The sequence below is a fragment of the Patagioenas fasciata genome, chromosome 4, assembly GCF_037038585.1.
Source record: "Patagioenas fasciata isolate bPatFas1 chromosome 4, bPatFas1.hap1, whole genome shotgun sequence".
Lineage (NCBI taxonomy): Eukaryota > Metazoa > Chordata > Aves > Columbiformes > Columbidae > Patagioenas > Patagioenas fasciata.
Genome location: NC_092523.1, coordinates 13,358,409 through 13,385,652, shown reverse-complemented (window position 1 = coordinate 13,385,652; position 27,244 = coordinate 13,358,409). Strand labels below are relative to the sequence as shown.

The 27,244-nt window shown below is 38.4% G+C and overlaps 1 protein-coding gene across 1 annotated transcript in view; it reads left to right on the top strand.

The window, feature by feature from the left end:
* Window positions 1-16,091, top strand: part of MAN2B2 (mannosidase alpha class 2B member 2) — a 30,638-nt gene extending 14,547 nt beyond the window's left edge. The window contains exons 7-19 of the mRNA XM_065837351.2: window positions 1,391-1,589; window positions 4,313-4,503; window positions 5,359-5,545; window positions 6,466-6,599; window positions 8,643-8,899; window positions 10,817-11,008; window positions 11,942-12,194; window positions 12,295-12,405; window positions 12,514-12,706; window positions 13,341-13,493; window positions 13,848-13,960; window positions 14,846-14,963; window positions 15,861-16,091. Of these exons, the coding sequence (XP_065693423.1) occupies window positions 1,391-1,589; window positions 4,313-4,503; window positions 5,359-5,545; window positions 6,466-6,599; window positions 8,643-8,899; window positions 10,817-11,008; window positions 11,942-12,194; window positions 12,295-12,405; window positions 12,514-12,706; window positions 13,341-13,493; window positions 13,848-13,960; window positions 14,846-14,963; window positions 15,861-15,955 (2,196 nt within the window). The 3' untranslated portion in view covers window positions 15,956-16,091. The remainder of the gene's footprint in view (window positions 1-1,390; window positions 1,590-4,312; window positions 4,504-5,358; window positions 5,546-6,465; window positions 6,600-8,642; window positions 8,900-10,816; window positions 11,009-11,941; window positions 12,195-12,294; window positions 12,406-12,513; window positions 12,707-13,340; window positions 13,494-13,847; window positions 13,961-14,845; window positions 14,964-15,860) is intronic.
* The last annotated feature ends 11,153 nt before the right edge of the window (window positions 16,092-27,244 follow it).

Here is a 27,244-nt window from a genome sequence, read left to right as displayed (position 1 = left end):
ACGAGGAAGTCTTCATGGATCATGAGTTGAAAGTAGTGCTCTATAAACATGAAGTAGTTTTGACTGGTAAACATGTTAGTTCTTCCCCACAAATGTAGCTGCAGTCAGCATTAGGAACTCTGGTTTGCATTGACTGCCGTACTTTTCAGTAGCTCATCCCAGTTTGAAGCTGTTTTCCAGTTTCTGCTGTATGCATGCAGATCATCTCTGGGTATCTCAGAAGAACTTTCCTGGTTTGAAAGTAGAATTTCCACAGCTCCAATCAGTGACTTAGCCTGTTAGGTCCAAGAGACAGGCATGTGCACTAGAATTTATGAAGGATGTGACAGTGACTTTCCTTGGAACACCTAGTAAATGCGGAAGGGATGGGGGTGGCAATAATGTCTGGGAGAGGGGAGAGTAATTGCCTTTGAGTTCAACTGAATTCATGAGGTTCAGCTTGTTTGTGAGTTGAATGGGTTCAGCTCATCAGGTAAAGGCTGGGGCTTTGAAGGCAAATTGCTGAAAGTATCCTTATTTTGAAAATGATCTCAAGATTGACTTGTGCAGTGTTTTCTATCTCAAGCACAGAGAAATGAAGATGAGGATACATTAAGCTGGTCTCAGTGTTGGAGGGCTTCAAGTAGGCCTTTTTATGTGGCGAAGGTTTCTTAGCATGTTACTGTGCTTCACATGGATGCCTACACCACAAGAATACACATGGCTGACCGACTCTCATTTTCTTGTTCAGCTATTGTAGTTCAACAAAGGCATGACTAGTTATGCCTTTTTTAAAATGTTTGTGTGTGCAGATGGTCTGCATTAAGACACCTTCAACAGAAGGCAGAAGTTGTGCAAGTGTGCTCAAAAAAAAGGCGCTTTAATACACAGTGTATCACCTCTCTTAACTATCTGGGTGAGCATCAGAAGTATGGTAGTGTACTGTCATGATGGGATATAAGCAACAGATTGTGTGACTTTTGTACTACGGGGATCTCTGTCCAGATTGTTTTGTTTCACATCATGTCCTCAGCACTTCCTAAAGCTGTAAGCATTCTTCAGAGCAGAAAAGAAGAACTTCCTTATTTTCTGCTAAGTTGGAGAAGTGAAGTGTGAATAGAAACAAAGGTTCGCTTTCCAGGCATGTATACATGCATTTTTCCAGTTGCTACCACAAAATTGCATGCTCTTGCACAATATGCTGTGTCAACACACTTCTCTCTATCTGTAATACTGGTTGGTTATCAGCTGATCTGTGCAAATAACACTACCCATTCTTGAAATTTTTTAACAAATAGCTTTATGGGCAGACAAGAAAGAAATACGACTTCGACGTAGACCAGTGTTAAAAAAGGTCTTGCTAAATTACATGTCCCAAGATCATTTGACTGTTCTGTTTTTGGAATTTCAGGGCTGTGACAAACAGTTCTTTAATGCATCTGTTCAGTACTCCAACATGGACCTGTTGCTGGATTATATTAACAAGCATTCTGATGAGCTTGGAGTGACTGTCCAGTATGCCACTGTTGGGGATTACTTCCAAGCAGTTTATAACAGAAATCTTACATGGGAAATTCGGGACTCTCAAGACTTTCTTCCATATTCAACAGGTAATTGAGTTCACAGCTGTGTAATGTCCGCCTCAAATGTAGGTATTTAAAAGTTTAATAAAGGGAAATTGAGAAAATGGGAAATAAAGAGGGAGAACGCCATCTCCTTAAAACATTTATTTACACTACTAGGTGTCATCAAGTAGGCAAGTTGATCCCAAATTAGTGGTCTAAGAAAGGTTGTAGGGCAATGCTTGGACTATTTCTTTGGAACCACTGAAAGCAATGGGTGGAGGAAAAGACCCTGAAGGAAAGAGTATAGAAATGGGCAAGCTTGGCAAGAAATCTACCTTGAGGTTTTTGGTTTGATGTCTTTGAATAACAATAGAGTGTGAAGGAAAGCTAAACATGAGGCATATTCGTGTGTGATGTCATCCAAATTTGTTAAATGACCTGAAGCAATTTATAGATACTTCACTAATCAGGTTCTGTTACAGTGAAAACAGTGAGTGATGAGATAAACCTGTAGGCCTAGGCCACGTTCAGTAAGATATTTCAGTGGATGGATGAAGGAAAAAAAAAAAAAGGCTGCAAAGTAAGTAACACACTGCAAACCAGTTAGCAGACAGCAGTAATAGCAAAGGTGCTTGGCAGAGGTGTACCAGCACAACTAATACAAGATTGGAGGGGTCCTGTCAACTCTCTAAAACTGAGATCCTAGGACTCATTCTGCTTCAAATACAGATTTTGACTATTTGTTTCACATTTGGACATTTAACTTGGAATTCTTTCTTTGCCTCCTATGCGTTAACACACACAAATAACCTGTAGTCAACTAGGTATTCTGCAGTATTGGCTGTGCATGTTGCACCTCTCCTCCTCTTCCCCAAAAATGAACCCTAGTAAGGATACAGTGCTCCTGGATCCAGGGAACTGAAAGGAAACTGATAAGCTGAAAGATACCTGGAAACAGATGAAGGGCCAAATAGAGCCATGTCCCATTGTTATTGTTTAAAAGAACTGGATTATGTGTAGGTTAGAGCTGAGATGGGAAACATGAGATGGAGTAGTCTATGAATGTCTGAATGAGTAGTGAGGCAGGTAACCAAGGGACCAAGGCAGTCTGACAGCGCTTCGGGTACTTCTCAATAGGCCATATCCAACATCCCTTTAATTCTTTTCCCTAGTAAATTTACCTTTTTAGGCCTCATATCAAGAGCTAACTAAACTTATTAATTTGTTTCATTGCCTGGATTATCATTAAAATATCATTAACATCATTAAAATATATAATTGTAGCTACTACTACTTCATCACATTTTTGGCACTGTGGTTGTATATCTCAGACTACTAGAATCCAAATTTAGCTTATACGTCCAATATACTGTAACACGTCTGTTAACTTTTAAATTAATAAAAATAACTATTGCTTCCTGTGAATCGTTGCATGGACTGATCCCTTACACACTCACCTCCCTCCAGGGATCATGTCATATCCAACAACTTGCTGATAAATGCATCGCCAGGCTTAAGTGCTAATATCCTTTTGCATCTGGGCTCTTACCTGTATCTTTAGGCATAATTTACAGGCAGTAGTTGATTGCCATTAGCTTGCGTAATAGCAGCACCTTCAATGTTCCAGGTGGGTGCCCACACAGAGGTGCAATTTCTTCCTCAAACAACTTACTGTGCCTTGCAATTGCAGTATAGATTTGAGTGCACTTTCTCCCACATACTATTTTGCTTCTTGATGATTAATCCTCTCTCATTCTTTCTATGCCATTTTATTATGAGTCACTCACTGGGCTCAGTGTCACTTTTGACATATGCCTTGGAAACTCAAGTTTTAAGTCCCAGATAAGTATTTCCTTTTTCTGCTCTACATTCATTGTAATGTGCATATGCATATGCGACTCTTCTGCTTGTAACCTTGAAAACTGAAATGGAATTCGTTCCGGTTCAACTTCTAGCATATTTTTAGGCCAAAAATAATTTTTCCTGGAGTTTTTGAGCTAAAGATCCCATTTTCTAATTGTTGTCTTTGATCCTGTGCTGACAGCAGATTGTTACAGTTGCAAATATGCACTTAATAAAGCAACTTCTCTCTGGAAAAACTATTTATCAATAGTATATTTTTAAAAAACTCTCCCAAACCCACTACCAACAACGAAGCTAAGTAGGGGTTTAGAGGTTTTGAAAGCAAATATTGGTTTTCTCAGGATACCGGAGCGTATGAGCACAAATTAACTGTTGAACTTTCCAATGACCACTTGAGGGCATCTTTTGATGTAGTTTGAAGTGCTGCAGGAGTTTGGAATCATGTTATCACATCACTATTTCTACTCCATTTTGAGGAAATGAAATTTAAGATAAATCCCTTTGACTAAAAGGGTGGAATGTAGAGAGCTTCTATCAAGCAGTAACCAAGCATTACAATTGGCTTTATTAATGAGTAATAAAATGTGCTTCAGTGGAAGGTCCAAGGTTGTTTTGTGCAGACCCCCAAAGAAGAAATTTCTGCAAACAAAGGTTAACTTAGCCAATAATGGCTTTGTATCAACACTCCTGTTTCTGGGCCTCTAGGAAAGATGGTAATTTTCCAAAGTGCATGTTTATGGCTGTGTTTCTTTGTAGGGCTTATGACTATTGCGTTTGGTGGCTGATGTGTAAATGCACAGGAGGCTTCATGTAAGAAGCTGTACAGTAGTAGTCTAATAAATAACAAATGCATGATAATTGAAATGGTATTTTGACACATACTGGATCTGTTCAACTCTTAACAGAGGCATTTCAAGCATGGACTGGGTTTTATACATCTCGAAGCGCGTTAAAAGGAATCGCAAGGAGAGCAAGCTCACTGCTTTATGCTGGAGAGTCGTTTTTCACAATGTATGTCCAGAAACACCCAGCAGGTCCTATTTGCAAATATAGAGCCTTAAAACAACTTCAGAGCCTTAGATGGGCAGTTTCAGAGGTAAAGATTGATTTATTTTTTTAATTTGAATTAAAATGTTTATTGCCCAAAAGCAAAGCTTTACTTAAGCATTTCAGCTGGAGTGTCTCAAGGTCGCTTTTATGTTTTTAGAAACAATTTTCCCCTTTAGCAAGTCATAAGTAAAAACAAAGCAATTTTTCAAAAAACTGTCTAGAAACGTGGCTTTAGCCCCTTAGCCATGCGTTCAAGCCATGGTTGCTGGCAAATATTCAGCTGGTAAAACAATATGTGTTTTCAAATTTTGCATGTGAAATTCCTTTTCTTAATGTTAGCTTTATTATTTAGAAAACATTTTTAAAAATGGATAAACAAACAAGAACTGAACTACCTGAAAATTACTGTTAATGTCTACTTTTGCAAGTCAGAAGAGGAAGGACAGATGTGCTTCTTCAGAGTTCAGCGGTTAACTGATCAGCTTCATACCATTAACCATTTACAGGGCTCAGTGCTTTTCCTGGTAATAAGTATTTTGTGAACTAAGTTATTGACTGGACCTTAGTAGGAAATTTAAAGCATATCTTGTTACAGTATTTTTGCTGCATTCTTGTTTTGGTAACTTGTATATTTTTCCCTCTAAGTATGTAACTTTAGTAATTTCTAATTATTAAAAGAGGGATATGTATAGAGGGAAATCTGTGTGCAACTTGTCTTTGACCGTTTCACTCTGTAAATGGCAATTCAGAATAGGCAAAATGTCAGTCTGTGAACGTAACTGTAATACTTTATTATTTCAAGTTATATGTCTGAAGGTTAGTGGACCGTGTTAATACAAATGCAAACCTGAAGTTGTCATCCTGTTGTATTGTGACCTTTCCAATTGCTCTTAAATGTAAGGTCCAGCATCACGATGGTATAACAGGCACAGAGTCTCCCAAGGTGAAGGACATGTATACAGATAACTTGATATACGGAATGTTCAACGTAAAGAAGCTAATGGCTTCCATAATCTTTGACATGAACAACGCAAAGAAGGATGGAGAAGTGTATTCTTCTGTTTACAATAAACACTCAAGAATACCAGGTACTTTCTAACACAGCTTTTCTGATTTTTAGGCTAACTTATGAAAGCTATCATGTTCTTCTCCAAAACAATCAGTGTACTCTGTACCATGTAAGTTCTGTGAACCAGGGCTGGAAAATCCTGTTTTCTTTATGAAACCTCCTAGACCTGAGGCAAACTCAGATGAGTTTATGAGTTCTCAGATCTCGAGCATCTGAAACCAGAAGCCTTAAACTGATGATAGGCAGAGCCTTGCCCCAGTGCATGTATTAGACCTGGCTCTCAGATTCAGACTTCAACTCTATAACAGAGGAAAGGAAGAGGTGGTGATTGGGGTGATTACTAAACTAACCTTACTATGCAACATAAGATTATGCAGTTAGAAGCACAGTCACAGTTAAGAAATGTTCCTACTGCAGTGTTCTACCAGCTTATGTAAAAAAAAAGAAAGTAAAGGATTTTTTAAGGAGTCTGTTCTAAAGACTGTACATTGCCTTTTATCTTTCCTTTGGAAACTTTTTAAACTGCCAAATGTAAGTAGTGCCGTGGGCTGTGCAACAGACTGATTTGGTTTTTTACAGGGTTGTTTTTAGATCAGGCTTCTCATTTGATCTTCTGTATAACTCAGATAATACTGCATGACAATGAGTTGTGGTAAGCTGCTTATTTTCGCTAAATGCATTTGCGTTCAGCTCAGGTGTCATTTTCTAAATACACAGTCTCTTTTTATTGGGTAAAGAATAGAAGAATAGCAGAGAAGGGACTTTGAGGAAGTACTATAAAATGTTTTCCTTTTTTCAATAATGAAGTTTTACTGCGGGGTTTTATGTTAAAATTTTATAAGATCGTTGTATCTAGACAGATCTCTCATATAGTTTTTAATATCACATTTTAAAAATATATCATTTTAGTGACTGATAGCTTTGTTTGTGTGTGCAAAGGTGCTACAGGTGTTGACCAATATGTTGTTGTCTATAATCCTCTGGCATGGAACATCACTACATTTGTCACGGTTTCTGTCAGCCACTCTGCGATGGGTGTCTATGATGAACTGGGACATTCTGTACCAGCACAGGTATTTCAACTTTGTTTCTTTCGGTTACTTTTCTTTCACTTGTCAGTTTGCACTGACTTCATCCTACCTCCTGTCAAAGTGTGGTAATATGTGGTATTACAGTGAAAACAAGTATTAGTTTGAACTGGGATTTTCCTAGTTCTTTTTCAAGTGATATTTTTAATTGCCTGTTCTCTCAATTAGATTTTTTTTGTCTCAGTGTCCAAAAGGGCTTCCTGCTCTTCCAAAGTGTTTCGTTTGTTCTTTGCATGCCTGCTCTGTGTAACCTTGCACTTCTTATCTTGCTTTTCTTTCTATAAAAACCACTGTTCCAAATAAAGCTGTTTTGGTTGAAGCCCTGCCCTACAATTGGCGGTCTTGTTTGTACAATGAACACATTGTCTTGGGGAGAAGAGATTTAAGAAACCTAAGTCTTATTTACAAGCTCAAAAGAAACTGGGGACAGTCAGCTGCCATGTGACATATCATTCTGTCATAGCCAAGCTCCAAGACAAGGCCAGCTGTTCCCTGGGAGAGAAGAAAGTGGCCTCAAATGAAAGTTAGCCCAAGCCATTCTCAGAAGCATCTGCTGTAGAGACTGCGTCATCATCAGTGGTTTGATAAACCTGTAGGAACACCTCCTGCACATAGGGCCTGACACAATCCCAGGTGCTCCCCTCTGTTCCTGAGGTGCCAGATAGCTCAGCAGGTTCTGCCAGCTGGATAGTTTCTATTATCTGTGGCTTATGACTCTCACCATGCACCAAGGCACACTGTAGACACACAACAGCTGTCTCCTGTTCCTGCATATACACGTGATGATGGCATGAGACCATACTGCCTTTATCTGGAAGCCATCAGCCTCTTGATTTAACACATGGTCACGCTTACCTGTCACCCACTTACCTCCCAGAAGTCCAACCATCTGAATCACTTTAGCCTTGTAAGATACAAGGAAGAGATTTACATGTATTTAAAGCATTTAGTTCAGGATTTTTGATGCCCTGAAGTCAAGCTGTCGTTCTTTATTTTAAAAAGACAAAGTTCTCAGTTCCAGAGTTGGTCTGTACTCTCTTTTGCTATAAGTTATCCAAATATGCATAGGGATAGTCACTTGAGGCTAAATGAAATCTCTTTACCCGTGCCGAGAAGATGGTTTGAGGCCTTTTTCTTCCAGGATATACTGTGCAAAAGTACATTCAAATCACATACTCCTTCCTTTTGAGAGAAAGAAATTTTTAGCTCAGAACCCTGAAGTGACTCTGGGGCTGAGAGGAACTGACGTTTGGCAAGTGCCCTGCTGGCTTCTGCAGTTGTGTAGTGAAGGGAGAGAAGGTCCTGTTGATACCACTAAGGTTAGGAGGTCTGTGGTCTGAGTAACTGGACAAATGCCAATCTGCAGTGGGAAGATACAGACAACTTGCTTTAATTTCTGATTAGCTGTAACTAACCTTTTTGTCCATGTAATCTGTACAGTATTTCTCTAGTCCCATTTTCTTGCCCCAAATGAAAAGTAGTACTGAATTATATAACATTAATGGGCAGGATACATGTAATTGAAAGATGGCTAAAAACTGTTGTTTAAGCTACTTGCTTCGGCTCCCCTCTCAGTTGCTTACGGTGAGGGCACGTCTGTGGGCTTCCTTGTCTTGTCAAGAGCTTTCTCATACTTGCACTGGTCACCTACCTCATGTTTCAGTCTCTTTTCTGTCGTTTGACTGATGAGTTTAATTTGTGATTATTTCTGCTCGTATAGACATTTCGCAATACGATCTTAAATTGAGATCTATGATTCCCTGTTCATATTAAGATCTAACTTTGTAATTTTCTTAGTGGCCCTCTTTCTGTCACAGAAAGGCTAAGCTTAATCCAAGTTCACCCAGCTCCCAATTAAAAGCACCACAGATCTACATTGTAATTGAGAATTGCAAGAATGGCATGTTGAGAAACTTATTTTTAAAGTAGTAGTTAATTTTTGTAATTTAGGGCTTACAACACATGAAAATAGTTGCCTTGCTAATTAATTTTCTGTAATGGAGCATTCTTGTGTATGTTAACATACAGGTTCAAAGCTCAGTGGAGTCCCGTTCTGCCTATGATCTCTATATTCTAGTTGAAATAAGTGGTCTGAGCTACAGAAAATACAATGTTAAACCCTTGAATGGTAAACAGTCTGCATTTATTGGAAGATTAGTGAAGTACAAGCGAAAAGATATAACCCGTGCAGATCAAAAAAGTCAACAGTTTCTTCCTGTGGTTAACAACTGCTACCAGGTCTTGTTTGACCCAAACACAAATCTAATGCACAGCATTACAGAGAGGTGAGATTGCCTGCTTGTTGTTAATAATGTTTCAGATTCTGTAAAACCCTTTGTAAAAATAAGTCCAACCTTAATTCTGAGACCTAGCTAACAAAATGTTCTTTACATCCTTTATGGTTCTCTTTTATCTCCTGTTCATTTGTCCCCCTTTTTACAGGAAATACCAACACTGACAAAGGTGTGATTCCATACTATTTCTGTAATGTTCTTACCCTGTTTAACCATGCAATTGGTCTAAGGTGACATATCACAGTATTAACTAATAGGTCAGCAGAATCTCATTGTTCTTTAGAACAAATAGGGTTATGAATGTGTATTTGTATTAAAAATCAATAAGCACATACACTGTGCCTACACAATGAACATTAAGTGATAAAGCAAGAGCTTTCTCTTACTAATCAGTAGTTTTGCAAGTCCTGTATCACTCTTTCTATGGTAGAAAACTACAAAACTTTTTGAAAGGAAACATTTAACTAGGCAAATTCCATTTAATCTGTCAGATAAAGTGGAAGAACAGTCAAGATTGAGGTGAGATTGAGGTTGTCTTTCTTAGCTCACAAATTGGCCCAATTCCTTCAGCTTTAGTGGAGCTGTGCTGCTTTTTGCCTGCTCAGGGTTCAGATTGTCAGCTATATACTGATGGAAGAGTTGACCCCTTTGACATTGGCCTAGTGACTACTAGACCCCTTTCACCTTTGTGGTTTTGTTCATAATTCTGCCTCCTAGAGCAAGAACTTGTCGTCCAGTATAGTTAAAATCAGCTTTAAAAGTATAGGTGGACCTTAACTAAGAGCCTTGTAGTAAGTACTTTCTCAAAGTGCCTCCAGATCTATGAGGAATAAAATAAGGAATATAATGAGGAAGAACAAAAATCTGTATTAAAGTTCCATTTTCTCCATCCTGTTCTGGCAGGCAGCAAGGACTGGAATTCAGTATGTAGGAGAAATGGGATATTCATTTTCTTTACAAGCCTTCAGGATGTTTGAGTTTCAGGAAGTTTGCTTTGGGGTAATGGGAAAAAATGAGATGTCAGGTAAGAATGGGAGGGAAGGTTAAAAATATTGGGATCGGCTGTGAAACCCTATGAAGTTCAGCTGCAAGACTAAGAACTTCTAGGTGCTGCCCCTGCAGTGGACATGCACTATAACAGGAGTAGTAGGTAAGCCATGGATATGTTTTGCCCCTCAGTCATTATAGTTTGTAGGTCACTGTATTAACACTTGCTAAAAAGGCTGGCAGTTTCAATATGCCAGAGTAAGTGATTTTTTTCCTATTTTGCCAGCAAGGCTTCAAAAGTGGAATGGAGCTGGTAACTGAGGGCAACAACATCTTAAATTGCCTTCATATGACTTACTAAAGGCTGTGATGTGGAGTCATGAATAGCTGAACTGTAAGCTTCAGGGGAGAAAGGAGGAAACAAAGTAGGTACTGAGCAAGTGTAAAATTTGCTATCCTGTTGCCGTTATATTTGTTACCAATGTTAAATATGGAAATTTGCATCATGCTGTTTTACCTAGCTACAAAGTCAGTTAAATGCACCTGATTATTCATTAGTGTGGTGCGGTGTACCTCATTTTTGTGCAATGGGTAGTTTTTGATCCTGTAGCAACTCTCACATTAAAACAATGAGCTACTGTAGATGTTGTTTCTGTCTTAAGATGTTTCCATTTTCCAAAAGTATAAAATGACATAGAATCACTTATTCACACGCTGACAGGTATCTCGACAGGAAGCACTTTAATTCTCTGCTGTTATTTCCTAAATCTTACAAAATAATTTATTCACTTTGAGGAAACAGATTTTTATTTATTTTTCTTATGTTCCCAGCCTCGTTCCTGTTGCAGTTCAGCTTTGTAGCTCTTATGTGCGAAATGTGTTTGTAAGTAATATAATTTTTCCTCTTCTGCGGATTTCCAGGGAGACTAACCAGACTGTCCAGTTGACCCAGGAGTTCCTTGAGTACCATGTGAATGGGGATGTGGCGAAAGGACCCATTTCAGATAACTATTTTTTTGCCCCAAATGGTTCAGCTGTTCCAGTATCAAAAGCAGTGGGGTTGGAAGTGGTTTCTGGAAAGTTGATGACAGAGATACGTCAGTATTTCTACAGGTACAACACCATTACAGCTTCACTTCACTGGAATGTTTAATTCTTTGTAGATTCATATGAGATTAGTTCTGTATAGTTGCTCTTAAACAGCAAGCTCTGTGTACTGTTTCGGATTTAGACAAAATAACTAGCATGCATCTGGTAAATGTAGTGCTGAGCAAGCACATCCTTGAAATAGCACATATTGCTGCATGGAGGGATGTGAAGGTTGTTCAGAGTTATCTTCCGTGGTTAACGTCATAGTGCAGCTTCTGTCAGGATCCTGGTTCCATACAACTTAGTGAAAATTGAAGCTAACAACATCTTACGTGGGTGAATTTGGACTTAATGATTCATTTATATAACTGTGAATATCTTCCTTGTAAGCAAATTAGAGAAAGGAGATATTAATCCTGCCCAAGGACATGCTGCCCCCTGATGAACTAGCTACTTTTTTGTGTTAAAATTACATAAGTTGATAACCACTTTTAAATCTGGTTATTTGATTGAAGCCTTTGCTTTACATGGCATCATACAAAGACTGTAGTTGAGAAGGACCTTTGGAAAACAGTGGAATTCTTGCATCAGAATTAATGGTACCCAGATTGAAAAAAATACATGTGTTCTGTAGAATGTAAATGTGTTGCTTAGGGAGTCACAAATATTTAAATTTTTTTTGTTAATTTTGAGAAAAACAGAGCCTCTCAAATCTAATGAAGAGTCCTCTTTAAATTAAAAATCCTGTAGGATACCATTTACTCCAGCTGAATATGTGTACGTTTGAAAATTAAATTGAAATTTAAAATAATTGTATATGTATGTGAAATATATGGAAAACAAGTGAGAAAGTTTTCTATGTGTAGGATGTCATCATGAATGATTTGCAAGTTTTGACATAACTGATCAAGTGCTCCACTTCATAAACTCTGCATATCTTTCCTCTGATCTTTATAGTAATGTTACTGCTCAGAATTACACATATGCAGTATATACCAGGATATATACAGTACCAGAAGGCTACGATGGGAACATGCTTTGCCATAGGATAGAGCAAGAATACCGCGTTGGGCCTTTGGAAATAAATCGTGAAGCAGTTCTAAGAACAACCACGAATTTGAACACCGAGCAGCTACTCTATACTGACAACAATGGATATCAGATCCAGAAAAGACCATTCAAGGCATATGTGGATAACCCGGTGGCTCGGGTAGGCACAAAGGTGTAATCTGAAATCAGTTGTGTCTTCCTTCTCCATTACTGTTACCCAGGTTAATATTATCTCTGCATGATTTACTGTGTGTTTTCAGAACTATTATCCCATGGTCCAAACTGCCTACATTGAAGATAACACCACAAGGCTGATGCTGCTTACAGAAAGAGCTCATGGTGTCTCAAGTCAAGGAAATGGACAAGTGGAGGTAACATATAAATTTATTTTTTCTTTCTAGGAGAGCACAATTTCATGACTGCTGATAATATAAACATGATGGCTGATTACTGTAGTGACATTTACCTTCCAAATACAGGTGATGCTTCACAGAAGACTGTGGAACAACCATCAGTGGGACGTGAGTAACAATCTCACTTTGAACGACTCCTCAGTGGTTCGCCCTGTGATTTGGCTTATTTTAGCAACCAAGGCTGTCAGCAATATTTTGTATCGGACAAGCGCACTGGCATTAGAACACAGACCAATAGTAATGTTTGGAGCATTATCAGGTAACTAATTTGAATGGCTTATTTATTTTGCTCTCATTTATGCTGTTAAGTTTGTACATGTAGACTTTGAGCCTCCTGTGTGACAAAGTTAGTATACAGTGAGGTAGGAGGCAGATTTAGAGCCTGCTAATTGCTTTATATTAATTTTAAACATGGATGTTGTCCAAGTGCATGAAATGTTTCTCTTGTTATGTAATTATCTCTACTTTCAGAGGAAAATAAATTTTAAAACATCTAATGAGAACAAAGTATCCATAGAGGGAATTAGTGCAAAGTAGCTAGTGCACCATATAACAGCTTCCTGGATGCTGAGTCCTTAATGACCATTTTTGAGTCACTCTTTCAATAATATTTCTTTGACATGTTAACTAAAACTGAAGCCTACTAGTGGAATAGCAAGTTCAAGCTGCAGTGAAATTTGCTTTATCGAAAGGTCTAATATACTTCTCCAGTAGTCAAAATCATGCTGCTCTCTGCTTTGTATCTCGGAAGGCATTGGAAGCGAAAGCATAGCATCTGCTTTGCATCTGCCTGGCAGAAAAAGCAAAAATCTCTTCACTCTTCCACAATACCTTTGCCAGGCTTGTGTGTGTGATGGAATTTTAATGTTTTCTTTGTTTCCCTTTGCATGGAGGAGATAAACGAAAGCTACCCAGACAACTTCAGCAGCATTCGGTCCATGAGTCATCTGTAACTCTCCCACCTAATCTTCATCTCCAGACTCTGAGCATTCCAGGGTGGAGATACAGCTCTGATCATGCAGAGCAGGTCCACAACGTCCACGTGGGTAGGTGCTTTCAACAGGGTGGCTAGATGTTGCACTTAAAGAATGTGCCTTTCTCTTCTATGGCTAGTACTTCTATTTGTTCAAAGTGTTGAATACTTCTATCAAGAAAGCTAATTGTACTGTATGATTGCTTTACTCAGATAGTAAAATATTTCTCCAGCATGAGTTCGTCATGCTTGTTAGTGTCATTCCTGTCAACAGTGGGAGCTGGGTATTCCTTGATCTTAGTCTTGTTGCTAATTTTAAAAAATTGGAATTAAGTTCAAATTATGAGAATGTAAAGCTGAAAAAAAAAAAGGTTGAAAAATTTATTTTTAAAGTAAGTAAATGTTTGCATTTTGTTTTCCCTTAAAGGTAAACAGAAGCAAGGTGATGCAGATTTCAGTCGTGTTCTGCTAAGAATTAGGCACTTGTATGAAGTTGGAGAGGATCCTGTGCTGTCTCAACCTGTGACCGTCAATCTGAAGGTAAACTGAATCCTTCAGAATAACACTGAAAGTGATTTTGTTCCAGAGGGAACTGGTTCTGAAATGAAACATCCCATGTAGCATGTGCTAGAGACTCCACAGAAGATGGATACAAAAATACTAGTATAACTTCAACCTCGAAGGGAAGCAGATCTTATTTTTACTCAGTTTTGCAAGATGGAAGCCATTGTTTCAGATGAAGCTCCCATGGGCACATTATGAAGATCTGCTTAAATACCTATAGGACTGTTCCTGTTGAGCTCTTGCTTGTATAACACTTCCTGCAGTACCCTAACCAGTGCAGAGAATGGGAATGTTTTGTTGTTGCTTTAGTTATTTCAGGTTGTACCTATAGTTAATGGAATGTGGACAGGATTAAAGGAAACAAACATTTTTTTTCCTCTATTATATTTACAAGTTGCTGAAATTTTGGTCACTTCCATCATGTAGTGTGTATTTTCAGTTTCTTGTTTATTTGATCTTTCATATAGAAGTAGTTTATTTTATAATACATGGCAGGGGTTTATTATTTTAAATATGAAATTCTGATTGTGATGACAGAAACATAGGAGACAAGGTGTAGGGTTCTCTGTTTTAAGTGCAGCGTGAGTTTCAGTTCTTTAATGGAGAGGTTAGTAGACTCTGAGCTTTGCTACAACACAGAGGAAGCTCTCAGCACCTCAGCTTCTTAGTTTGAAGCCTGGTTAATCTGTAGTTGCTCTTATGTTGCATGACCAAACAGTTTTTTAAAGCCTCTGCTGCTCTGCTTAATGGATCGATGCTAGAGATGAAAGTTCTACTCTGGTATAACTGTGTACTAGACCTGTGAGTGAGATGCTCTTTTACATAAACTATGGTTTAATTCCTTGTTTTCTTTACTCACAGTCTTTGCTACAGGGATTAGGATCAGTGAAGCAAGTGGAAGAGCGATCCCTCACAGGCACCTGGGATGTAAACACTTTGACGCGGTGGAAATGGAAGACTGTAAAATCTCCAAGCAAAGGTAGGTGAAATAAGGTTATTGGCGTCTGTATTGTTGTTCAGCATTGAAGGCTGATGAATAGTGTAATTAAAAATACAAAAATACTTGCAAGACTGAAATTTTATTGTTCTTGTATATGACAGACCTAGTATCTGGCAGAGCCTGCAAGCAATAGCATTTAGCAAAGATTCCCTGCAAGTACTAGACTGCTGTATTTCTCTGAGGGCTTGTTTTGCCTAGAAGTGTTAAAAAGCTTCACATCTTTCTGGAGTTATCTTTGTCCAGATAGAAGTGGCTACTTCATTAATTCACACTTGTGACACAGATTGATTTTGTTAGATGCCGATGAGTTGTGTTAGATTAATTAAAGTGTGAGCCTGTGCTGCAGAAAACCAGACAGCTGCAGTTAAAAATCCTCACTGTAATCAGCTTGAAGGACAGTGTGGATGTGATTCAAGTTTTGGCAGACACTCAAGTCAAAGGCTGTGGATGACCTCATTTCATTTCTTATTCCACTTAGTTGTTTGGACATTGTCCTGACTGTCACATCCATGTATGTGCCTTGTGAAAAGCTTGCTGAGGTTTTGGGCTGGGCTAGGTGGGAGTTTAGAGCTCTACTTGACCGGCAGCTAGAAAATTGCTTGCTGTTTACTCATGATGAAGAAAAGGTGCATGAATGAGGAGTCATTCACATTTTCTGTGTAAGTCAATGTGTGAAAAGTAGATGGACTGTTGTATATTTTAATATTATGAATGGGTGCATCTTCAGCTTCATGCTACTTACGGCTTTAAGGAGAGAATCTGCTCAAACACCAGCTTTCAAGGAAGGGATGAGTTAAGTCTGTTGAGATAGAATAATATGTACATTCGAGTGAAGCTGCTTCTTGAATAAATTACCAATGTTTTTGTGTTTTACAGGATTCTCCAACAGTTCAGAGACCTCAGAAAACTGTACAGTGACTATTCACCCAAAGGAAATAAGGACTTTCTTTGTGTACTTTCAAGGTCAATAAAGTTTGACATTGTATTTCAGGATTGAATATGTAATAGCCTCCAAATTTTGTTTCAAGACATGAGTGATTATCTTGGAAACCATTCCTTTTAATGAAAGGAATAGTAATTTTGGAATAAATTCTACATTGTATTAAACTGTTGGCCTGAGCTGTGGGTATTTTTGTTAGTTAATTATTTACAACTCACTTTTTTTCTGAAACATTCAATTCAAAAATACAGAAATGACCTTGGTGTAGCAGTGTTTGCTGTGGGTGTTTTTAAAGTAATTGCTTCTGTGATGCTTCACTCTGGAGCCCTGACAAAGCGTATTAGTCGTACAGTCTTGAATTTTCTTTCTAACTAGCGGTGATCTCAAGTCTTTTCTTACAGTTTTTATTGTTAGAGGAGATGACTTCCAAGTCACAGAATAGTGATCTGCTGAATGATGTTCTGTTTCTACATGCAAGGAAGTATGCCTGTCCTGTTTCAGCTGCTGTGTCTTTTGGGCAACAACTGCAAAGTTTGTGCCTCGATGTAAACTGAAGTTGAATGTACAATTTGTATTCCTTTTCTCTACGTTTGTTTAAATTGTGTCTCTTAAGGTTCAGGTCTGATTGGCTTTACTTGATAGTATCCCAGTCCTGGATGTTCATTCTTGTGTTCTGGGTAAACTGGGGCTAGTCTGTCCACAGAAGGTGTATTTTTGACATGGCCAGTAACTAACTCATCACGTAACGTGAAGCAGGAACACTGTTCTTATGACACTGTGAAGTTTCATGCTTCTCAGGCTCAAAGAACGTGCACAGTGGTTTTGTTTCACTGATGTTTCATCAGCATCAAGTTGAAGTTCATTATGGAGGACTGTGTTTGGGTTAAACTGGCAGTAAGTGCAAATTCTAAGCAGATCTGAGTGAGCAGCAGCAGAAAGAAACCTGAGCAGTGGCTAGCTTTCCTAATAGCTGCTAAGTGTTTATGTCCAAAAGGAAAGTTGCATTTTTCTATTTTTCCTCTTAGTTCTAATCAACATGGAGCTGTAGAATCTTGATTCTGTTCACATGCCATTGGGTATCTCTACTTATTTTACTTATTCGCCATGAAAATGCACATAGCTGAGATGAGAATCAAGGAAGCCACTTCACTGCAGTGGCAATGATGAATTATGCTTGGTGCAATATTTTACAAAACTCTATCCCTGACGAGTGAAATGTCAAACTGAAAGAGGAAATATATAGATTTAAAAGAGGAAAATAGATGCCTTTTCAGTCAATTAATAATTCCAGATCTGGAGTCATGTAAAAATGTGGTTTATTGTGGTAATTGTTCTGATTTACTTCAGCTGTGCACCAATAATTTCTTCCATGTGGAGACACTGTGCGAGAACAAAGGAAACAGTGAAAAGGGCTCTCCCAGAATAGCTCTTGTGGAGTAGTTATGCTGGAAGAGCTGTGCTGGTGGTCAGGTTTTTTTTTGTGTAGACAGCTTGTGTATAGTAACTGGTTGCATCTCATTAAAATCACTGCAGAAACTGCCACATTCGGTTACTGGGTGAAGAAAGGTTGTTTCATATTTTCTATTGGTTGTTTTTCATACTTGGCTATAAATATTTAGTGAAATGGCAATTGAACCTGCCCTGCTGCAGTAAAAGCCATTTTCCTGCAACATTAAGCCCAAAGGGGAAGTATATAGCACTGTAACTAGGATGCAGTAAAGCACGATGGCAGCTATTTTTCTTTGTTTTGTGCATGTATTTGGGAAATGAAATGTGTTCAGCTAAGTCATTTTCCTTGCTTGTACATCTTTTCTCATTTCCTACTTGGTTGTGCCATGTAGTATAATGCGTATAGTGTGTACAGTACATGCTGGTATGATTACAGTTCATATGTTGTGACTGAAAAGATATTCACTGATACATATATTGGTAACAGCAAGTCATGCTGGTAGATTATAGAAATGGAACTGGATCTTCAGTGGGCAATTGCATGGTTGATCCTGGCCAAGAGTAAAAGATCCTACAGCTGCTCACTTTGGGTGCTGCTTTCCCAGATGTCAGGCTGATGTGTTTCTAGTAGGCTGTGTTAGAACAAATCCTACAGAAACCTGCTGTGTGCAAGATACTATAAACAGGAATACCTTATTACCAGTGGATTTATCTGTTGGGGAGAGGGGAAGGGGGAACACCACCAAACAAAAACAATCAGAATATTTTATCTGGGGTTATTTCAGTGCAATTGGCCATCAGGGAGTGATTTGCCAGAGTCAAATCTTGTTTTGCACCAGAGGCATCCAAGACTGTAGTCTGTAAAAAGCATGGCATTCCTACTGTAAGAAGACGTCGTTGCATATTTTATGTGTTCTTTTTCCTGAGAAATCTCAGTCCAAGCAAATTGAAGCCTGCAGGCATTCAAATCTCTGTAGAAGGACCCATTTAGTAATCATCCTTTTTCCTCCCTCACATGTATCAAGATAGTGAGGAGAAATATTGCGGCACTACATCAAGACTTGATAGAAATCAGACCAGTCTGTACTTAAATACTACTCCAAACCATATATCAGATGGGACACACAGAAAAAAGAGGGTGGATGTAATGTTATAAGCGGAGGAAAAAGTCACACATGCATGCTGTACATTTGTGCCATGGTAAATTAAGCCTTGGTTTTAATTGTAGTTGGAGTTAAGGAAGTAGCAGTTAAGAGTGGAAGATCCAGGAGGAGACAGCAGAGCACTTGGGTGCTGGGGAAGGAGAGGATGTGACCAGCAGCCAGGGTGAAACTGATACAAAAAGTCTGAAATGCAGAAGCTTCTGATAACAGATGATTTAGTACACAGCTCCAGGCTGCAGACGCTTTGAGATCCTTCTGTTCTGGGTCTTGTGGGAGATGATTATATTTTGCCCAGGAAGCCAAATTGTATTTGTTCCATCATTCTGTGTAATTTTGAGGAGTAGAAGTTTGAATGTCCTTGAGAGCTGGTGGAGTCCTATTTCTGTCCAGGGACAAAGAAGAGTTCTCAGTAAACCCTATTTTACCATCTCTTTTTCCAATACCAAGGCCACATTTTCATGTTTTCCGTGTTGGCTCTAGTATTTCTCAGTATCTGCCATGGCTTGCCTTGTACAACTGCAAGCCTCACTTACAAAGATATAAGGAAAATACTTCCAGGCCCTGAAGATGACAGGTTTTGCCCTTACTTGGCAAACACATGGTCAGGTTAGTTATATTCCACTTCCCATTGCAATATTCTATCTCAATACTTCGAGTTACATCCACATTCCTGAAATGTAGGTATTAGTTATTTGGACTCACAAAATAAAATAATTTTTTGTTATCTTTTTTACTTTCTAGGAAAAGTTCATTCAGAACCTCTATTTTACATTAAGCCAGGTGCAAACCTAAATTAAAGCTAAAGAAAGTAGTTCATCTTTCATGCTAGTATTTATTAATACCTTGGTTAAGAAAGTCCTGCCAATTGATATATTGAAGCCGGTACCCTGATCATTTTTTTCTGTTGTGTAAGAATTACATAGCTACTCTTTTGAAAGGGAACTTTTGCAGATCACTTTAATCACCACATCAGGTAAAAGAATCCCTGGAATTCTTAAAAACAACTTGAAAATTAATTGCAGTGTCTACAATCAGCATATTTGTTTTGCCAGTCCATTTGTGCTGTGGAGCTGTTTTAACTATTAAGAAGTAATTTATTATTCATAGTTGGAAAATAAATTAGCTGTGTTTCTTCTGTGCTAGTAAATCAGTGTGCTAAGAAGCGTCCTAGAGTCAATACCAAGTTAAGGTTTTGTTGGGATGATAGCTGGACAAAACTAATAATGTGTATGTGTCGTATAGAACACATAGAACACCACTGACTGTCCTGAGAAGTTGTGAGGTCTGTTAGAGTTAGGTTCTGGATTATAAAGCTCAAGTGGTAGCATGTTTTTTGCCTTGTGTTTGAGTTGGAAGAGGGGAAGATTCATGAGTTAGGCACAACAAAAGGCAAATTTCCATTTTCACCAGAACATTCTTTTGGCATCGCTGCAACTTTCTCAAGGATTTGTTATGTTTTGATTACTTGACAACATGTCTTTGACTTACTACTTCAGAATTTTACTTCAAGTATGAAAATTTCAGATTAAGTTTTCATAACAAATAAATGTAAGTGGTATTTGCTCCATCTTCGTATTCCAGTGCAGCAGAATTACAAACTCATCTGGACTACTGTTGCGGTTGAGACGGACAAATGACATAGACCAAGTTCTTCCAGGATAAAAGTAGTAGATGTCATTTATTGCCACAAGTGCATTTTTATACAGTTTTACCAATTCATGTGTCTCTTCACTATTGATTACAAGTTACAGCAGTAACATCTCATTGGCTGTTTTTGCTATCATCAATGTTATTCTTTTACTCCCTTCTCTCTCACAGGCACATCCTTAACATCTCTGGATACTCCTTTACTCCCATCTTTCTCATGGGTAGGCCTTAATACCTTCAAGGCTAATTTCTGCTCCCATGCCCTCCATCAGGGAATGCAAGGACCCACAGTCCCACAGACTACCTTGAGTTTCACATAGACTCTCCTCGATGCTGCTGTAGAAAGTGGTAACTTTCCCAGCTGACAGTAACACCTCCAAAATGCTGCTGTCTCATTAACACTTGTGCTACCAGCTCTCTAGCAAGTCTGATGTCTGGGTAAGCAGGTGGGAGGGGTTTTAGGTCCTCTTTGTTTGAAAGTTTCAAATCTATTTTTTGGTGTGCCTCCTCTGGTGTTCATTGAACATTGTGTAGCAAAGCTTTGGGAAGGTGGATTTGTGCAAAGCATCCAGAAGAGCCTGGCTGTGACCATCGTTGTCTCTCCAAGGACAGGGAGCCCCTGCGCTGAGCAGCTGCTCTGCAAGCATCTCTGACACACCGGTAAGCAAAGTCACACATTCACAGACTGCACATTCATCTGTGCAGTTTCCAGGGTTAACTAAGCTTAAGTTGAAGAAATAAAATGTAAAAGGATCTTTATGTTGTAGGTGCTTTCCTGACCCATATAGTCATTTTGTGCAATGCACAGATCCTGGCAGCAAAGCTGGCTTAAGAAATTTTGTCATCATCATTTTGCACCTACTCAGCGGTGCTGTGATGAGAGTTTGCGGGGTTGTGTTGAAAACGGTACAATGAAGTAACCTGGGCTAAAAATAAAGTCTTTTCACAGCCTCTTTTTCTCCATGCTAGTTCATTTCATCTGTAAGAGTAGGTGCTCTGGATTAGAACCAAAGCATCTTTCACAGTAAATAGAAGCTATCAGCACTATTGAAGAAGCTTCACCTAGTCTCTAGACAAAATGTTCTGCATGCTTGGGCCGTCAGCTGCATAATTCAACACTAAATGCACAAATGTAGATATTTAAATACAAGAGAGACTAGTTTTTCCCTTGAATTTACGCATGCACACTTCATTTCTTCTACGTCTTTGATCAGTAGTACCAAAGATAACACGAATGTCAATGCTAACAGAATTATTTAATATAATTTTAAAATATGTTTAAGTATAAATTATTTGCTTGAATATAGCCTTTCATCCACTTGAATTAAAAGGTATTTGTTATGTCCTCACTAGCTCTAAAAGGTGATAACTAAGTCAGCTGGGTACCATCAGAGATTGGGATAGCCTACAGCATTTTGTGACATTTGTCTTTGCTATTGCTTCATTTTTAATTTTACTTGGCAATCTAAACAACACTGGAAACTACCTCTGTAAGACAGACACTGAGAAGCAGGTGAGCTGATGCATCCTGCTTTTGTTGCTGACACATGGGAAGGAATGGAGCTTTAGGCTTTAAATGTGGCATTGCCTTCATTACAAATTGCTGTTCAGTTCCTTCTGGACACCTGCCCAGTGCTGCAGTTAGTCCTGGGAAATGTTGTGGTTGATAGGTTCTTATCAGGTTCTTATCAATTTCTTAATGTAACTGATTCATGTTTTTGGCATGTTCTACTTGATTTTTGTTTTATTTTATTTTATTTTATTTAACTTCTGTCATTGCAATTTTGATGTTATCCAACTGAACATGTTTGTAAGATCTGGCACCTTTGCATTTGAAACTTCTGTCAAGGGAATAAGACTGGACAAGTTGAGAGAATTGAAGCAACGTTCTGTCTTCCACTTCTCTGGATAGGCAATATAAGTGATTCTGGGCTGGAGCAAAAATCAGTACCAGAGAACATTAAGCAGCACAGAGTTATCTGTATTTGTAGAATTTTATTTTAATAATTTAAGGCAAATAAGTTTTTCAACATGGCCCTTAACTTGATGATGATATAACTGTACCTCATTTTATTTAACCCATACTTACGATCTTCCTGAAACAAGCCTTAGTTAACATATATATATGACACTAGCATTGCATTGATGCAACTGCACCCATATTGGTAATAGTGAGCCATGTTGCACAGACAGTGTGGTTTCCCACTGACGTTACAGGACGTTGGGGTCACTGTGGGCGTGGTCTTCAAATCCAGCCTTCCGCCCTCATTCCTGCCAATGCAGCTATGCTACTGTTAAGGCAAAAATAGGAAAGCACACTTCACAGGTGGGAAGAATTTAGGCAAGACTTCTGCAAGTTGACAACGAAATGTGTGATAAGACAAGAGTAATACTTGGCATCAGAGTAACCGATGTACAATCGTTGTCTCTTTGTCTTTGGATAAGATTCAACCAGTTGGCTGGAAGAGGCTGCTGACAAGCATGTGCACAGTACTTACCGAAGACTCATCTTCATAAAATGCCTTTAAATGAACTATTGCAGCAGTGGCAAATGTTTGAGACCAGTGTTCATACAGAAAAACAGTTATGTCATAACAGAAGAGAGGCTTGTCCAGTGTTGACAGGTAACCCGTTAGGACACAATTTACAATTTGAAGAAGAAATGTTCTGATTTCAGACAGGATGGTTGGGCTCTAAAGCAGACTTACCTGTGACAGCAGTTTCAAAGAGTGTAGGGAAAATGGGGGTTGCATTTCAGTTTCTATAATCCTGACCACACGAGGGAAGAGGAAGTTAAGCTACCAATCTGACATGCTCTCATATGTTATTTCGCCCATCTTCGACAAAGACACCTGATGCAAACGTTAATAATCCTGCATGATGATCATCATTTCACTGAAACTTCTTCTAACCATGTGTTTTGGTTCCTTGGGTAAGTGCTATTTATTTTCTTTGTTTTGTTTGCAGTTAGTCACCTTGAGATGGATTTTAAAAGCTTCTCACAGTATGAGAGATTGGTGTAGAAAAAGTGTAGAGGAACAAATCACACACTTTGACACCCAAAATGATGTTAGGTTAATGCAAGCACCATTTTTCTTAGACCTTCAGACTCAAATATTTATTGCGACAAGCGTTGAATGTAAAATTTTAAAATGTTAAGGAAGTTTTGTTCTCAATTACCTAGGTACTGGAATACAAAGCAGATAGCGTTTTGTGTTTTTTATTCAATACAAATTGCACTGGATAATAGTGAAGGTGTTCAGTATAAACTGCAAAATGGAATGAAAGAGAAGGCAAAACTAAGAGATTAAGCAAGAGCAAAATGATTTTTTCAGCAATATTTTTCGAAAAGACAGTAAAGTCCAAGAGGGAAACATAGCACAGCCTGTAGCACAACTGTATTTTAAATCACAAACAAATAAACAGGAAAACTGAAATTAATTAACAGTTCTCTGACACTTGAACAGCTTCTAAGTTGTCATTTACATTCTACATCAATTCTTTCCCCACCCTTTTTTTTTTCTGCTGTTCATATTACTGCTATAGTCCATATTGATCCCTGTGATTTGTTGAACGCTGCATTGTGGAAAAAGTAGAGGTGCCTAACTCCTTTAGGTATGATGAATATGTGGCTTTTTCTAAGGAAAAAAGGTTATTTACATAATTCTGATAAAACTTATCAGATGCCATTTTAGGGGCAAAATCATCCCATAATTTATATGCTGGTGTGTAATGTGCTTGAATTACAAACAAATTTGGAAGAAAATAATGCAGTTTACTCTCATTATGAGTAGTGCTTCAGTTTAATAGTAGAAATGCTAGAAAAAAAGGAAATTATAATTCATCATGCAGCATATGAAACTAATGGCCTCAGAAGTCATGGGGATAGATTTTATAGCATCAGCACTCTTGTGAGCATCAATGTCATTAGAACTTTTTTTTGAGTTATCTGATATCTGCACAGTGGTTTCACTTCAGAAGAAAATATTTTGTACAGTATTGCGCATTATCTCCTGTAGATCACTTTGCGTATGGACTGTGAGTGATAAAGAGATTCAAAACAGGAAAGAGTAAAAAGTTTTATTTCCTCTCATACCATTCAAGCCAGCCTTTGCTAGAACTCAGGGAACAGACCTGATGAGACAACCGTGGTCCATGTGACATATTGTATTTTTATTAAACTAAGGAGGTGAATCTGATGCTATAAACTACCTGTCAGCAAAAACTTAATGAAAGAAGTTCAAACAAAATTGAAGAACACATCTCAGAAATGCTGTACATTTGTCACCAGTTAGGAGCGGTGAAGGACAACCACACGGTGACAAAAATTGTAGTGGATTTTTCTTTTATTGTGATGAGTCTTTCAGTATTCACTGATGAATCCTTCTGAGTTACTCCGTTTGGTCGTTCCTTATCTGGCAGATGGAGTGTTTCATATGCTTCAGACTCAACCTCTATTATAAAAGCTTTTTGTTGAAAATAAAAAATAAGTATATTGGTGAGTACACAGAAAATCTTCATTTATTGCACTCAAACAGCGATGGAGAGCTTTAACACACCAGAAAATTTCCTTTAGCCAGAAAGTAATTGCCATTCTTCATAGGAGAAATTGGTAGTAAATAATATTTAAAAATAATTTAATAATGATTTTACAGTATTAATATTATTTTAAATATTGTGATTGTAGACATCACAGCTGTAATTTCATCTCTTTGCTGCTTTAACTTCTAAATCTGTGTATTTCTCCACTAGCTACAGGTGCCAGTAATTTAACAGTCATCCAAACACCAACGAAAATACATCTATCAGTTGGAGACTACACTGAAATTGCCTGTATTTGGGAAAAATCTATTGTGAGGTATAGAGTAAGCTGGTATCTTGTTAATAAAGACAACATCACCAAAACTATATCATCAAAACTTTTCTATGTATCGAACATCACCCATGAAAGAAAGGACATGCTAGTGATAAAATCTGCCAATGTAAATGACACTGGATTTTACTACTGTGAGATAATTATTGAAATACCTTTCTGTAAGAAACTATGTGGAAATGGGACAACGGTGATTGTTGAAGAGAAAGGTAAGCTAGCAAGAACATATGTGTGCCATTTAACTTGTCCTCATAAGACTCTTCAGTTTGAGCTATTTTATACATTTCCTCCCTCTCCCACATCCCTTTCTCAGTGATGTGGATCTCACGATGAACGGGACATACACAGAGAGGACCTGAACAGCTCTTCAGGACAACTGACTTAAGCTCTCTCCCTTGATACCCCCAGCATAGTGTTTGTTTTCTTCTCTAAGGGTTTGCTAATAGGAATTATTGTTATAGTTAAGGTTTCCAGAACAGCTGTGCATCAGCTGTGTATTTCACACAAGACCCAAACACGGTTCCTGCTCAGAGGGATTTGGTGGGCAAGATATGAGACAGTGAGTGAATCTGCCTTGCAGCAAGGAGTGGCTGAAACAGCTGTAAGGTTACTCTGTTCAGTAGTACCTACCCTTCAGTAACCATTTTATCTTTTTATTACAAGCTCTTAAAAAAAAGTTGGAGATGAATCAATATGGAAGACAGAGCAGCATGCGTGCTATATTTTTAAGGATTTGTGTCCATAAAATTGTTGGGACAAAATGTTTTGCATAGGCTGTCTTATTATTTTATTATAACCATATGTTAACCTTTACAGGGGAGGAATTTAAGGCCCCAATTCTGAATCAGCATTGAAAAGCATTAATACAATCAGTATTCAAACACAAAATTTTCAGCAATAGGAGTGAAGTATATTGCACCTTGAATTATGGAAAGAATGTATCATACCTAGAAAACAATTTATCTCACTCCTGTTACACAACTGCCTCAAGACACTATGCATCACTTCTTGAAGATGCTGATCTCTACCTGTCTCTTTCTACCTCTCAATCGTAGAGAAAGACTAGGGGAATAGCTCTGACTAAACCTGTAACATGAGCAAACATCACTCATATATTAACTGGCAAGTCACAGGAAGTAACTGTTCCGTTCATCCAGCAGAGTCCAGTTTTGGAAACTATTTTATATTGTTGGCCAACTGGTAGTCCAAAGGGAGGCAGAAAAATTGTCAAATAGTTAGAAAACATCAGGGGCGGAGAATGAATGAAGTAGTGTTCAAAATGGTGGGAAATGAAAGTAAAGGGCTATTAAAGAGTTAAAATAATCTAAGCTCCTAAAATGAGTTAAGTGATTTGATCTCTTTCTTGGTCAGGTAATAATAGCCTTAAATTACAAGAAGACGACTCACTTTAGATACTGAGGGGGAAACTGTCAAACAGGAGGAGCTATAGGAGGGATTGATGTTACAGTTCATCAGATGTGCACCCCTGGGGACTGGGAAAGCATAGATGACCTTGCACTTGGGTGGGGGATGCGCTGATTCACTCCTGAAGTCGCTTTTTTTTTTCCTACGGTGCTGTTCTTCTATTGTATCTTTGAATAGTACGTAACTTTATATAATTGCAGAAGCTCATTCGTTGAAAGAGAGGGATTTGCCAATATGGGCTGTTATTCCTTTCTTAGTGGCAGCAGGAGGCTTGTATCTTTGCTACATAAAGAAACAGCGCTCACAACTTTCTGGTGAGTATTTCTGTTAACACGTACTCTCTAAGTACGTACGCCTGCTTTGAGATGGCTGGACAGGCACACTTAAGAGGCATCACCAAGAGGAACTGCAGTGTGTAACTTTTGCTCACCTGGTCCTGATTTGCTGTGGACATCTCAAGCTGAGAGGAGGGATCAGAGGCACAACTTGTAGCTGAGTGTTCTTGCAGCCATTTGCCTCTGTTATTTATCTTTCCAGGAAGAGCGAGCACGTAGTCTGAAGATCTTGACCAGGCTAGGGTATTGGAGGATATCAATTCTGATAATTTCTTAGCAGACTGAAAAAGTGAGGAGCCAGAACTTAGGTCTGCATCATAGTCTTACTCCTGATAGTGACACCTGGAAGTGACATCTGAAAGATCCGGCCTCGGGGACTTCGATCTGATCTAAGCTTTTTAAGATGTGAAAATTTTTTTAACTAATTA